Below are 16,153 nucleotides of genomic sequence, written 5' to 3'. Positions count from 1 at the left end.
ACGAGCAGTGTAGGCTTCAGGTAGTGACTCTCATACCTGGATCCAATCCTCAATGGTATAGTGTGTTGACAATTTGAAGATTATAAAAGTCCAATGCACTTCATAAAATTTCCGATCATATAGGTATTGGGTGCTTTATGAAATCAAATGCGGATGTAGCATAGCTAACACATAGCAGTTAACGAACGCAATAGTATAGTAAGAACCATTTAGGATTCGTGTAGAAAATATTCCTTCCAGCTGGCAAAAACACATCCTTTGCTGCAAGCGATGGATTTTCTATAAAATTTGGAAAGTTTACTGCTTTTCTTTTCGTCACAACATGCCTAGTTGAACTAGGAACAAATACACGTATGGACTTATTAAGTTCAAGCTTATCACACAAAAAGTTAACTATTTGTTTGTGTATCTATCGGATTGTATTAATATACTTTGAATAACTATCGTAAGGGCTGTATGCAGTTGTGAGCATTCCACAGGCTTACCGAAGATACTGTGAATTGACATAAGCTCACGCTTGGCAACAGCGATATCGCATTTCCCTACGCCCGTCGCAAATTACCTTCGTTATTTATTTTGCGATAACGGGTACACACACCTAATACACTTAACAAAAAGTTAAATTAGGGCCAAAAAAGCTAAACGCCTCTACTCTACTTCAGTAGAATTAAATTTTTTTTTACAAAAATGAATATATCGAAAATTCTAGCTATAGTGGATGGCGCCAATGGCTGGCCATGCGTCATACTCGTAAACTTGCTACGGGCTACTTGTGGTGACTGGTCGTACTTGATTTCGTGTATGCGGTCATGTTAGTTATTTCGACTATGTGTTAGCGTGTTGTTCCCACGAGAATGTAAGTGCGTACTCCTATTTCACCATGCCTCCTGCTGATAATGGACAAGTCTTTGTTTTTAATTTATGTTATTATTATTAATTACTTAAGATGTCATGTGGATCATGGTGTAATGGTTGCAGCTCCTTACAAACGTTGTGTAAAAAAACAACATGGCGATTAAAAAGACTGGCGGAGAGTTTATTGTCAGATCTTCTCTTCCGTTCTACGCCCTTGATTTGAGAACTGGCACTAAATGTAAAGTTAGAAGCATTTCATATACATTATTTTTTGACGTTCATGAGTTAGACACTTTTGACTTTGCCACTGAGAAGCAGAGGTCATAGATATCCTAAATCTAAGGAATAAATCAAATCAAATCATTGCGTAGTTTGCTGAAATTTATTTGATATTTAGAACATAAGTAATTTCGGATCCAGATCATGAAATCTTTTGATACTTAAATTTATAGCAATCAATTTTTGACTGAGAGGAAAGGGGAAAGGGGAGATAGGCGTAACCATTAGTAACGTGTGTCGACGACGTCTGAGTAGCTCCTACCCGAACAGTCATGTGATTAGTTTAAATATATTTTTTTGCCTAGACATTTTTTTAATTATCTATATATTATTAATACTGATGGCAATTTGAAGATTAATACAGCCCATAGTTTATAAATACATCCATGCTTTTATATATCATTATAGTTATTATTTTTTTTCTTATGAAAGCGAAACCAATATAATTCTTCTAGCTATCAAACTCTGCCTTTAGTATTCATTGAACAAAACATAAATATGTCAAATTTATGTTTGATGGGCAATTATAATCAAATAGTAATTTTTAAGGCGCTCACCTTGACTTGCTAGCATTAGCATGATATTGTTATAAAATATTTGAAATTTGGAGAACACGTTTTAATACTACAAAATTATTTTTATGCATAGAGTCTGAGTTTTATTTTATTTAACTTACAGTTGCAACAAATTTTTAATCAAAACTGTAAGAAGTAAATAATTTCAAGTTCTAAATATTAAGTAGTGTTTTTAACCAATAAAATAGAAGTTCGAAATTTGAATTATTAAACACATAAATTGCAGCTGACTAAAAGCAATGGAGTTGATGTAACATCGCCTAGTCTAGGGTTACATCGATCTTTATGTGTGGATATGTCCCCAGTCCACATTCCAGCTTGTGTATTGTATAGTGTCCTTCAAATAACACCGTGTTAAATATGCATTAGTCGGCATGAGCAGACCGAGAAACGCGAGTCCAGTAGAAACTATATTGGAATGAACTTCACACACAATAAAAAGCAGGCATACATTAGATCTATTTATTTTTTGTAATAAAATGAGAAATTGTTACAGTTTAATAAGACTGTTATACTATATTTTATGTTATATTAACTAAACAAAAATTTTAAAAACCCTTGAATTTTCCTAAAAAAATCATCAATAATAATACATATGAAGTAAAACCTTATATAACAATTATATAATGGCACTTTATTGTGAGTATTTTTATAACAATCACATTTTATACATATATTTATGTAGTAATAAAATCGCTGGCGTGGTAGGTAAGCGCCATCTTGTAGTGGCATAAAAACGCTATAAAATTACGCTTCAAGCTTTGATAGGATCCAATCGCTAAATGCTGTTACTCTAGTGTAGACTCCAGGCCAACCTGGTGTCCCGCACGGTGAAGGGCCATAAGAGACGACCCCAAAGGCGAACCAGATTTTCTTCTTCGTCGCCTGTCCCATAAGGGACCCACCAGAGTCTCCACGGCAGGAATCCTGACCATCCAAACCTCCAGCGCACAGTTGTTTATCCGTAATGAGGCGTGACGCCGAAGCATACACCTCTGTACACTCTTGGTGACTCACAATTGGTAGTTTCACTTTCAATTTTACGTCGGACATAGATCCTAAAAATATGCAAATGTTGATGTTGATATTAGTAAAGGAAAACCTATTCAATTGTCTTAAACTTGTTGTAAAGTTAAAAAGGACCGGTTCAGTGGTAGGTCCTATCAAAGATATCAAAGATCAAGAAGATATTACAAGTGTTATGAGAATGCTGGGTAAGTTTTTTGTTATTTGCGTTTGTCTTTTGTTTTTGGGAAATATCGTTTTATTGATAAGTTCCTAGTGATATCTCTCTAAGGACGATATTAATTTAAAAGTAGAACAAAATTGTATTCTAAAATACATACACATGTAAAAATGTAGACGCACACGCACACGCAACATTTTAGCGAAATAAATATCGCTATACAAACTCGGGGTCATTCGCCGTTCAAATGTCAACAACTGCCCACAAAGCAATATAATTTACATGGTTATGAATAATTTTATAGTAAATACGTACTATATTTCTCATTATTTTGAGAAGTAAGGGCATTCTGTACATAATATAGGAATAAGATTCCTGCTAAAAACTAATATCGTTATAGTCTCGTTATTGGAGACATTTCTGACTTATTTGTAAAAACTTTTTAAGGCCAGTAAGAGAAACAATTATTGTTTTGACGGACTCCGGACCACCGTTATACGCCACCCGATAACCGCTGCCATGGCGGCTTTTATTTGAATACTTACTATTTTCCGTTTTCCCCCAACCTGCTACTTCCATATCCCAACCTTCATAGGAATTACCTCGGAGTTCTTGTGTGATGGGTAAACAAATAGGCTTTACAAAATCTGAAAAAATATAGACTAAAATAGGTTTTGACCAGTAAAAAATTGACACATTAGAAATGAGAGGTCTTCGAACGTACAACAAATATTTTTCTGTTTGTAGCTTTGCATTTGAATTTTGGCGAATAGTAGGAACTATACTATGTACCTATCTACTATATTTGTTGCAGCAATATTTAAAATGTCTAAAACCTTAATATTAAATTATTAAAAGATAGAAAGAAGCCAAGGAAATGTTTTATTAAAGCAACATACACAAAAATGGGCCAATACCTACACTTTTTTATGTTTAGCGGCAAACGGGAAAATGGACAGTCACGTTGCCAGGAGGCTCGCAAGTGTGTTGCCAGCCTTTTAAGAAATGGTACGCTCTTTTCTTGAAGGACCCTAAGTCGAATTGGTTTGGATATACTCCAGTGGGCAGCTGGCACATAGTGGTGGTGAGCGGCCAAAATTGCCTTAAGAAACGCTTAGTTGTGGAACGACAGATTTCGAGGTAACAAGGATGGTATTTTATAATATTTACACAAATATTATATTATCAGAAACCTGAGATGCAGCTTTAAGTTGCTGTCACCAGCAAAACTGATTTTCAGAGATCCATCCTCTCTCCCAATCCACATCTATTCTAGGTTTTATACTTACTATGTTAAGCTCAGATTGTAAGTAGTCATATTTTTATGTAGTACAGCTTTATTGATGGACTTATCAATGTTATGGAGTCAAACAATATGTTGCAAAAAGCTGTTTTTAATCAAAAACTTTTCTTAAAACTTACCATTAAATTTCACCTCTCTTTGCAACCGGATAAGAGCTATATCATTTTGTTGATTCCCATCTCTTGGCTTATAATCTTCGTGAGGGATGAGTTTCTCTATCGGTACATCCATGACCGGGAGGCTGCAGTCATTACTTCGACAATCCACATCGCTCGTTAAATTCCATTCACCAAGACGCACTTGACTCCTACAATTATAATTATTGGTTAATAGAATTGTTATTACTAAAATATAAATCAGTCTAGTTGCAACAATTTTAAGCACGCAACGAAGTATCTGTCACTTTTCATTACATCGTAAACACAATTCGATAGAAAGAGACGAAATAGATAGCTTCTGCAAACAAAAATCTTAAATAGTTTCGTTTGGATAACAGAATTCATGTTTTAAAACAATAATTTTCTATAGGCTTTTTCTCAACAAAACCTATATTTCAAACCTGAAAGTAATTTTAATTACTTTATATGAATTGGTTTTGAATAGTTTTATATATATTAAATTAATGCATAAGAAACATAACGCATCTTAGCATAGTTTTACACGTATTAAAATCAGACAATCCAGAAACGAGGAAGATACGTCTAAAAAAAAATATGTTTATTAAGGAACATAAGATACATGTATCACTTATTCCACGTCATTAAATTTGAATTGGTAGGCATCCCTACTCATCGGCAAAGAAGACAGAGGGTGTAGGCCGAGAGAAAAAGCCGGCGTAAAAAACTCTCGGTACTCTTTTAAAATATCAAATCATCAAACAACACTTATTTTAAAACAAATATCGCAAATTAATTAGAAGTAGCCTGTCTAGCACTAGTCCCAGGCCTTTTTATCAACTAAATAATCGTTGACTTTATAGTAAGCCTTTTTACACAGCTTTTCTTTAATACATTTCTTTAATTTATAAAAGAGCCTCTGGGATTTTATTAAAGAAGAGTATCCCTTTTCCCAAAAAAGAATTACTAACTTTAGATAGTCTAGTACGGGGAAATTGGTCTATCAATTATTATTCAAAGGTAGGTACTCGAACCTAAATAAAAATAATTTTATGAATTTAGTAGCTGCCTTGCGATTAAGTTGACTAATATCACCAAATTGCAATCCTTTACTTTACATTTGTTGTATATTTAAACAGCTCGATATATTTTCCTTAAGTACAAAATAAGTTACATTACAATAAATACATTTAAGAGCCATTATTATTGTGGATATATGTTGTCGATTCGATACCTTCGTCTTGTTAGAGAGTTATTCTGCTTTGTTATAGTTATAAGTGTTCGAACAATCCCGATTTTGTTTTATATATTAAGATAATATTATTTCTTTGATACGTATTGGAGACATATTAACTTTAGATATACCTACGAATGTCGTATTGTGTGTGAGAAGAAATATAAGTATGTGAAGATTACTAATGACTGAAGATATGATGAACTCTTGTGGTCGGGACTTGTTTTTAGTTGCCTGTAACCAGTATAAGACACAAACCGCTTTTGCCTCTTAACTTGAAATTAAATACAATTTTAATTTTTAATACGAACTGGGGAGTCATTGAAACCCAGTGTGTCTAAAATCAAATTATCTACAGATATAATAGCTTAGCCTTAACAAATGTAAGTACATGTACAATAATAGCCAGTTAAATTCAGCAGTGTCTCACAACTTTTTACTTCACACAAATGATGTCCAGCTGCCTGTAAAATAATCATTGATGGCTGATTCATCGGTGATTCTTCTAAATGTATTACAGTAAGAAAAATATTTAAAAAATCTTTTAAAAGAGTTACATTTAAAATATTTACGATAAAATGGCCGAGAATCAATAGCCAGATCAGAATCTGGATGCTAAAATTGTTATTATTTCACTTACAGTTTCCAATTTGGTGGTATATCAGCTCCTTTGATACAATGTGCAGCGGTCAGAATGTAGCGCGATGATATTAAAACTCCTCCACAATAAAAACCGTGGCTCCCCTTTGCTATAAATAAAAAATTGGTCATTATATTTTTAATTCTTATATTCTTACAATACAACTGGGACGTTTCCTGCCCTGCGATTCTATAGCTCACTTTTCGAACTCACACAGCGGTTTTCGCATCGGCGGTCGCTCTCAAATCAGTCATGAAGCAGTCATTTTATGATTTGGCATTCTGATAAACAATAAACTACAAGCTCCCACCTTTTCTGAGCGACCACCGATGCGAAAACCGCTGTGTGAGTTCGAAAAGTGAGTTACAGAATCGCAAGGCTGTAAGCTGAAATGTGAAGATATTTCAAGACACATTGACAAGAAAAGAAGAGTAAGTACGCGTATTTATAGTAATAAGTGACAGTGTTTTGTACTTTGACGCTCGTAAATGCGAGTTTTTCTGCTTAATTTGTGTATTTTTATTGAAATTAAAAAGGTTAAAGTCAATGACGAGGTCTCGGGATGTTTCAATCTGGATGTAACAATGGTGAGTTATGCAGGGATGCATTGTAATCCCCAAATCTCTTCAATATATACCTACGGCGAATATAAAATGAGAAAAACCTTATGGTGGCTGTACACACTCGGCGAGAGCCTCTCGCCGAGAGTCTCGACCGAGAGGACCGAGAGAAGAGCGCAGCCTGTACACACTCGTTACGTTATTTGTATTTAAAACACCGTTAATAATGGACGTGGAAACCGCTGCTGCTGTTTGTCTTTGTGCAATAAGTTATTATAATTTTCTTCACGTTTACCATTAAAAAAAAATTACGAAGCCATGGCGAAGAAGAAGATGGTGGATGGTTACTATGCACCGCAACAGAAATAGGTAATTAGGTTCATAAAGTTTTAATATTATCCAAAATTGTAAATTGCTACTTGTATGTATGTTTTACCTTTTGTATGTCATTCATTTATTTTGTACATTATTTCAGCAGCACCATGGAAAATCAATTGGCAGAGCTAGTGGCAGAACCCTCTGGCCAATTTGATAATTTTACAAGAATGTCTTTAGTCGACTTTCAATTTTTACTGCAAAAAGTTGCTCCGTTGATAACTAAGAAGAATACTCTTATGAGAGAAGCAATACCAGCCAAAATTCGCGTTCGTTAGACCACATTGTGCGATACGTCCTGTCACAACCACAGTCATCGAGCAAGTGATTGAACGAGTGTGTACAGGTCGCTCTCGTTTTACTCGCGAGACCCTTTGACTCGTGCGCAAAAAACCGACAGGCGACCGAGAGAGGCGAGACCGACTGCGAGGAAGCGAGGCGAGACGAGAGCTCTACTGTACACTCTCGCCCTCGGCCTGTCTCGGGGTGTCTCGCCGAGTGTGTACAGCTACCATTAGAAGTTAGAACAAGCTGATTGTCGTCAGCAAGAAAGGCAAAAGGCAGATTGCCAACCCGCTAGTGGTGTGACCAATCACGATTCTCACGGGTCTCCCCATTTGATGATATTGATTTAAAAAAAATATTTATAAAATATAAAACCATTTCTTAACAAAATTTATAACACATCTTTCCAGGGTCTAAATTTTCTGGACTTTTTCTTTGATATTTTGATCTTACAATTTTTTTCTGAATATTTTTAATATGGACTGTTTTTCCTATACAAAACAGTGTTTCCAAAACTCTTTAGTAATCATCCTGCTTATTTGGTAATAGCAGTTCATCTCGAGTTGTGGCGGACGTCAGACGCAGCTAACAGGACCAACAGTTTTACTGGTGAAGAGGTGAAACACCGCCAACTTACAAACTCTGAGCTACCAATAAAATGGTCGAACCACAAATAAACCCCGCGACTGAGGTTCTGACTGTCATATATAGATACATTATGGTATAATAAATTTTAAAGGACAAGACGTAAATAATAATCTCATCCGAATATAATAGGCAAATTATCCTTTAGATGCGGACTTTTCGCATACGTAATTAATCTGTACGATTAGATCAACAAAGGAAAACCGCGTGTTTATATTTTTATTACCCACAGTATTTCCTAAGTGTCGTAAGATCAAAATATGGCCTTCAGGGCTCAGTTGGTCACGCAATAGTTAAGATATATTAGTTTATTGTAACATGGAGTTGATTCTGTGCAAAATAATTGATTTAATTCCACAGTTTCCATGACAGACATACGCCCAGGTTTATTGGATTCCTTTTTGCGAACCGCGAGGGCTGTATCTTGGGGCGTGTGGACTGGGATGTTTTAGTGGGCTCGATACCCCTCTAACTTGCAAAGAGCTATGAATGTGATCCACAGTCTTCACGTCCTCCTAAAAGGTCACTCCTCAACAATAAAAATATGTTTAAAGGTAATTCTATAAAATACAAATGGTGCCCAAGTATTCTACAAATAAGAAACGTGTTCGCTAGTCGTTTTATTATTTATAGGAATATATTAAGAGACTTCTTTGAGTTCAATGTCACAGTTAACATGATTAGGCTTGGTAGTTTCGAATATACACAGTGGATAGAATCCCAAAGAATACCAAAGGTACTTACGTTTGTCATATCGCAGTAATGCCATCCACGGATGTTCATCAATATCGGTCTTATCACCTCCATAGATCCTTTCGTCAGTTTGAATACCGCATACCGAAATGTTTGGCAGTAAGTTATCTCTACCGAAGTTTATAAATGCTGGGGGACAGCAAACCTAAAACAAGCGTGTTTTGTTTTTACAACAACAATCATAACCTTTGGAACGAATACTTAAGTTTCAGATTAAATCGAAACGTAGTGCGAATAATGAACTCCCGTTCAAATCTGATAAGTTTTTGACATATGGAAGTTACACTTAGCCCTGAGTCTAAACTCTGAATCTGAGGGTTAGTCGCGCTGACCACGGTTGTTTAATAAGCCCACAAAGCGTAAATTATTAAAAAAATCGTATATGCAGTTTTATTAAATATTTGTATTCCTGTAAAGACAATATTTTACAACTAATACTCTTAGTTCAAACAAATTATATCACTAATAAATAATACGATTTTTGTAAACACAAGTCACTCGTTTCGTTATCTTTGTATATCAAGTCGAAGACAATAATGTTATAAGGTAGTTATTTTAATAATACCATCTTAAACGTTTTTTATAGTGAGAATTGTGGATTTTGATGAGTGTTGTAAGCAAGAGGCTTAATAGATGGTATAAAAAGAAAGGATTGGCTTTATAAAATATACAAAAAAATTAAATAGTTTCAGATCCATCAACAAATTCTCATTATTGGTTAGGCAAAATATTAAAAAGGAATATGATAGGATTCAGCGGCATTCGGAGCCGAAATCATTTTGGATATATATAAGAGCGCGCAGATGTACAGATGTTCATTTGTGTTGCAAAAGATACCTCTCACGCAACAAGAGTGTGTTCGGAATGGCTCTCAACAAACACAAAGTACGGCTACTGAACTTTATGTCGCCTTCTTAGATTTCGAAATAGCATTCGACACTGTTGTTAATAATGTAAGCATGGCGAAGTAGGATGTACACAAAAACTGTTGCGTATATAAAAAATCTTTACATCTTCTTGAGTAAGAAGTAGAACTGCGAACACTGACGTTGTAAGTATTACTCGAGCTAGGGTTCCTCTTAATTATAGATACATTTGGAGAACAATGCCGAAATTTGAACCCCTAATAAAATAATATATAAGATTATCTTGGAGGGTGAGAGGCACCTCTATTCTAGGATACGACTACGGAAAGGTGGGACATTTAATTATTAGTATATATGACTGATAGTTGTATGTACGTGGGTAACACTGAAAATGTTTAGAATTGGCCAGTTAGAAACATTGCTAATGAAAACTTTTTTGAATTTCAATTTTAGAACTCTTTGGTAAACTTATATAGTATATTGCATTCATTAATCATTTGTCATTTGTTTTTGTGAATTGGCGGCAAATCTAAAACGCTTGTTACACGTGAAAATTAACCTAACGCGAGAGAATTTTCGATCATTATGACTGTTGATGATTTATTATGACTTTCGTTGTGGGCTTACTCAACAACAAAGGCTGCGATTAGTATTTCTTCATGAAGCCCCATCTCGTCCCACTATTTACAATTGGTTTAACGACTTTAAGCGTTAGACGTAGAAATCTCCATGATGATCCCCGTGAAGGACGACCTTTAACAGCCACTACTGAAGATAACATCAGTGCTGTGCGACGCATAATAGAGGAAGATAAGAGAGTGACCTATCAGCAGATACGGGCAAGCCTAGGAATTGGTATGAGTCAAGTTCAAAAATTATTACACGAACATTTAGAAATCAGGAATCTTTGTACCAGATGGATTCCCCATACTTTAACCGACGACCAGAAACACCTTCTCATGGACGGGTGTCGCCAAATGTTAGATTAGTTCAACGACGGTGATTCAAATGCAGTATTTGACATCGTCACAGGTGATTAAGGCTGGATATATTGCTACGAACCCAAAACTAATAATAAAATTCGAGGTATTCGCTTTACGAGCCGTGAAGATGCGGTGAAAGCGTACGAAAATGCCATAGAAGATGAGGAAGAGAGGTGTGCCTAACACCTCTTTTCTTAGTGGTGCCATCGAATGCGACGATGTGTAAACAATAAAAGTATTGGCAACTTTCTACATTAAGGGCGAGGCCCCACTAGTGCGTTGCGCTGCGTTGCGTCGTCGCAGCGTCGCCGCTACGACGTTTCCCATATTATTTAGTATACATGCCCCATTACACCGTTGCGTCGTCGCGCGCGACGTTTCAACGGATCGACGGACGAGAGACGAAGCAGGGGGGAGGGTGATCACTATTTCTTAATGCTATCAGAGGAGATATCCAGAATCTTCTATGGTTTCTAAGTTTAATTCGGCGGTGGCGTAATAAAAGCAACAAAAGAACAAGTTTGTGTATGTCCATTGCGAAGGCTGAGACGCAGATGCGACGGCGTGTATACCCTCTTGCGTCGCGACGTCATGCGTCGACGCAACGCAGATGTGGCATACAATGCGTCGATCCGATGCGACGACGCGACGCAACGCAGTAGTGGGGCCTCGCCCTAAGCCGTTTTTAATTTTGTATACATTTTCAGTGTTACCTGCTCTACGTCATAGTATGTAACCTATTGGGGAGGAAGAATTTCCATAACATATGCTTCGACCGAATATGGTCCGCTGCGGATCGTTGTTTTTAGATTTAATTCAATTTAAATCCAAGATATATCATATTATAATTAAAACAAACACAAAATAACCTTACGTGCGGTACATTGTTCTCAAAGCCGCAAGATGTTTTTCTTAAAACGTCCTGAATATTTGGGACTTTTATATTTTCATAAGCCAATTTGCATTCATTTATGGGCAAACAGACTGCGTCACCGTTGCAAGCTGCAAAAGATAATTTATTTTTCATCAACTTACAGTAATTTAATTATATTATGGTAACAGTGTTTTAACTCTTAAACTCGTGTGAGGTCAAACTTCATACATCAAACTTTTTAACACCCTATTAATTAGTATTGTCTCTTAAGCGGGCCATAGACGGACCGCATGTTGCAGTCAAGACCGACTGCTATATGCGGTCGCCGACGGCGATCTGTACTTTCTACTAAATTCATATCCGCAATACACGGACCGCTCGAGCAGTTCCTTAGCAAACCGCATATTGCAGTCGGTCTTGACTGCAACATGCGGTCCGTCTACGGCCCGCTTTATTGACATAACCTTTACACATTTAAAGAAAACACTTTTTAACCGGCTTAATCTTATGTGTTATTATAAATTTACAATTATTTTACATAATTTTATATTTAACCGACGTTCCGCTTGCTTTACAGCGTGCGTGGTCACCGTGACCACGCACGGTGGTAAAAAAGTGTTTTCTTTAAACCCTATTAATTTTTCATCTTTAATTAGCTGGACTCTGGTACGTACGTACGGCTTACTGAGTAGATCCGATTCCAAGCGTCATCGCTCATAGTGTCGTTATTATTAACAGAAATATTCTTTGAATTAGTTTTTTAAGTTCAGACGAATAAGAAACAATAATTAATATTATCTAAAGGGGTTTATGTACCCATCAAGGCGTGACATAACTGTTCATATTTTTGCATTATAAACGTAACGAAATAATACACTTTACAAAACAATGGAGTCGTTATAAAAACAACAATCTTGCTGGGCTGGCCTCAATATGTAGTTTTTCTACAGTTTTCGTATGCAAAATTTTGCTAACTATTATATCATCATCATTTTTATCATCTATAAATAAGTATAAACTTTTAGGCCCTTATTACGATTTCTATAAGCTTTGTCAAATATGTGACTATTAATTGAACTTTTCAAATTACCTAAGTACCCTAAATAGAGAAGTTAGAGACAATGCGTATAACTTCAGTTTTCACTACAACACTTTGTAAACGCAAGAAGGTGGTGTATAAGTAAACTATAATTGTAAGCTTCAATGTTGTGTGGAGATGACATCATGTAATCACAATAAAATGACTTATCAAAAGACGTTATTAATAATTTTTCCTTATTGACAGATCTGTTGCGAGCTTCTTTTCGACGTTTCGTATCATTAGAAATACAACGCAAAATTACATATTAATATCTTCTACAACTAATCTCATAATTCTCAGGCTATAATTTTTTTTGGTTCGGGAATTTTTGTCAACGTGTAACAACTGTATACAAGCTAACACATCACACATTTAACACAGAATCTTTATTTACTAGTTTACGTGTTCTTACCCTTGAGTGCTGAAATGGACACAAACAAACATGTTCCACATAATGCAACCCACAACTTATCCATTCTTGTGATGAACTAACACAGAGTATAACTGATAACTTTGACCGGTCATCCGAGGGTTATCTATAAGTTTTTAAACATGGCTTATGTCTGCCGGACACGACCGACTCGTCCGTAGTACACATTGACATTAAGCTGTTTGTGATGACGCTTTAAACTGGTTCTGGTGTTGGGGAATACCTGTACTGTAGATTTGACGTCTCCTTTTTGGAAAGAAAAGCTTTATTGGTAAATTTTCATATATAAAAGAGTTCACACCTTTATTTTAGTTCTGAAGTCACTAAATTAAACTGTTTTATTTGATTTGATTTAGATGTCAACTTTGTTAGCGCCTATCAAATGTAAACTGTTTGTACCGCTATTACACCGCTTAGAAGTAATAATTTAATGCAACTAAAGAAAAAAGATAGTTGCAGAACAGATTTTTTGGGTTTAAAGAAAAAGGTTTAAGAAAAGAAAAAGCAAGAACATTTCATTTCAACTTTAATATAAGAGATTATTTTTCCGACCCAAATATCGGCCAATAGAATTGCACCATTCGACGTCACGTGGCACAACCTACATGGTATTATACTGATAATTTTTTGTGAAAATTTTCTCTGGTCGTTGCTTCAAGAAAAGTATTAAGTAGTTGTTTTATTCATTATGAAATTCTTATTTGTTAACTGTACATTTCGTCTCATGGTGCAATTCTATTGGCCGACATTTGGGTCGGAAAAATAATCCCCCGAATACCACACGAGCTTCTCTTGTGGTATTATAACTGAATATCAAATAGACGGAGAATTCTATTTTGAATTCAAATAATTGTTTCTTTTTCTTTTGCTTTTGGATGTTGTATTGTTTTTACACATATGTACTCACTAATCACTGTCGATACAATTATGTAAATTTATGTCTCGAAACAATTTCAGGCCCAAAGCGAAAAAGATGATACTTCTTACCAACTGCCAATAAAACGGTTTTTTTGATAGAATCTTCCATTTATTAAAAATATTTTCAATAAATATTCGCCACGGAGCAGGAGATTTTCGTGTCATTGTTTTTCTTTTCTATAAACATACTGATTCTTGTTACTTCTTATATGAACTAACTAAGATTAGACCTCGAAGTGTTCTTAAAAATACTAATTACTTATTAAGAGGCGGAATTAAATACATCAGAGCAGTTGAGTTACAATAAAGTCGTTTAAACAAATAAAACAATTACAATTATAAACAAATATTTCTGAAATGTACAGCAATATATTAACATTTATGTACATATTAAAGTTTTAAATTTCTAATCTGACCTTTAATAGAATACCAAAATGCTAATTATATTATTAACAGTGTGAAGAGATAAGTCCTGGGTTTGATTCAAGTAAAGACGTTACGACTTTACCAATTAATTCAAATATGTGCGCCTGCGCCGAAGTCAACCAAACATCTCTCTTTTTAAGAGAAAATTAACTAACTCGTAGAGGACTTTCCATGCTTGTCTTGTCAATGGCACGTGATGTTGAAGCTTCTGGTTGCGTTTCTTCTAGTTTGTTCGTCTCCCTTGTTAAGTTTATTTTGTAATCGCTCATAATTTAACCTATAAGAAATTGTTTTCACTGAATTTAATCTCATAATTTTAGTTACTAATTAGTATCCTACACTTAACGAATATTTGTATAGATGGAAGATGATGGGAGATTTCTGAGATGTCATTTCTATACAAATTTTATAGAATCGCATAAGTTAAGTCCTTATTAGTGCTATTTCTATGTTAAAATTTCTAACCGTATCTAAGCACAAAACAATTCATACAGAATAAATGGGTTGACAGCTTTTTAAACTAGAGACTATTCTGGATTTAAACTAAATTAATACTTGGAGAAATGTGTGTACATACTGAACAATATTTATATTCAATATGACTGGATTACAATTTAAGACTTTCGACTAAGATTAATAAATAATACTACGATAAAACACATACTATATCTACTACACGTTAGGTTCACTATCATACCTTTTGCCGCTTAAATATATAACTATTTAAATAAACACAATTTAATAAAACAATATAAAATACAAAATTCGACACAAAACATGGCCTACGAGATTTATACGCGAGGATATAGCGGGTTAAATTAAATTATAAAATCTTCATTATAACTATGTGCATTCACGTTTGCAGTCTGATCATACAGAAAGCTGGTGGTCAACGTCAAGCTTAGCCAAGAAGATACTTATTTTAATAAATCCAGATGGTCCAGTACCTAAAATATATCAATAACATAACATGATTTATAAAAAAATATTGGCGAAACAGTAACGTAAAGTTTATTGCTCGTCCATTCTACGCCCTTGTTTTGAGAACTGGCAATAAATGTAAATTTCGAACCTACTTTGTTTTACGGATATTTTTTTTCTTACAATAAAGTAAAAAAAAGAGTGCGACTTTACATGAATTACAATCTAGCCATTACAATAATTATGGCTAATAAGTAATATTATGTTGACCTAATTTTCTACAACACTAATGAATAGCTTAAACAAAGGTAATGTTCATTAACAGTCTTAGTGTTCTATAATATTTTGACTCTATGTTCATGTGTGATACCGCACTTGCACTTATATTCACTACACTAGGTTTATTCACTCAAAAGGTTTAGTTCTCTTTAGGCAAAGGTTTTACGGATATAAGTGTACATTGAATACATGAATAATGAGATTTAACTATGATTTATCACGTCGATGCTCGGGGGATAACGGATAGTCAGTCCGCCAGTCAGCGAAACACTATAGACTATAGAGTGTGATATACAGAGGCTAGACTTAGCTCTAAATATGTTTGTAGTATGTAGTGTGGACTCAGTTTCCGCTCATTTGGTCCGTTGTGTGTAAAGTCCTGGCTAATTAAGCCAGCCGTTGTTCGTTGGGAAACCACAGCCACACAGCTAAATGAATAAAAATTCATTTAGCTCTAAATATTAATTAGGTCTATGTTCACTGTTTTTAAAAACAAAACTTGACAAAGAACACTTCAAGTTTTGTTTGCGCATCAGTATGTTTGCAGTTATAACTTTCAGTCGTTGTTA

General features: G+C 34.9%; 1 protein-coding gene and 1 long non-coding RNA gene across 2 annotated transcripts; both read right to left on the bottom strand.

The window, feature by feature from the left end:
* Positions 1-2,157: 2,157 nt before the first annotated feature.
* LOC125054910 (CLIP domain-containing serine protease HP8-like) lies at positions 2,158-13,225 on the bottom strand. Its single transcript, XM_047657062.1, has 7 exons — positions 13,023-13,225; positions 11,530-11,657; positions 8,798-8,951; positions 6,189-6,297; positions 4,318-4,505; positions 3,441-3,542; positions 2,158-2,767 (listed from the first exon to the last, which is right to left on the bottom strand). The coding sequence occupies exons 1-7, from the start codon at positions 13,084-13,086 to the stop codon at positions 2,457-2,459; spliced, it is 1,056 nt and encodes a 351-aa protein (XP_047513018.1). The 5' UTR covers positions 13,087-13,225; the 3' UTR covers positions 2,158-2,456.
* A 689-nt stretch (positions 13,226-13,914) lies between these two features.
* Positions 13,915-15,877, bottom strand: LOC125054911. The gene is made up of 2 exons (XR_007117791.1): positions 15,082-15,877; positions 13,915-14,661 (listed from the first exon to the last, which is right to left on the bottom strand). It is a non-coding gene; the product is annotated as an uncharacterized LOC125054911 (long non-coding RNA).
* Between the last annotated feature and the right edge of the window lie 276 nt (positions 15,878-16,153).

This window comes from Pieris napi, chromosome 12 (genome assembly GCF_905475465.1).
Source record: "Pieris napi chromosome 12, ilPieNapi1.2, whole genome shotgun sequence".
NCBI lineage: Eukaryota > Metazoa > Arthropoda > Insecta > Lepidoptera > Pieridae > Pieris > Pieris napi.
This window is presented reverse-complemented; position numbering and strand designations above follow the sequence as displayed.

Excerpts from the sequence above, each read along its gene's own strand:
- LOC125054910 (XM_047657062.1), bottom strand. The coding sequence starts at position 13,086 with ATGGATAAGTTGTGGGTTGCATTATGTGGAACATGTTTGTTTGTGTCC. Across the intron at positions 8,952-11,529 it reads TTGAGAACAATGTACCGCAC|GTTTGCTGTCCCCCAGCATT; the intron begins GTAAGGTTATTT and ends CGCTTGTTTTAG. Across the intron at positions 2,768-3,440 it reads TTGGGGGAAAACGGAAAATA|GATCTATGTCCGACGTAAAA; the intron begins GTAAGTATTCAA and ends GCATATTTTTAG.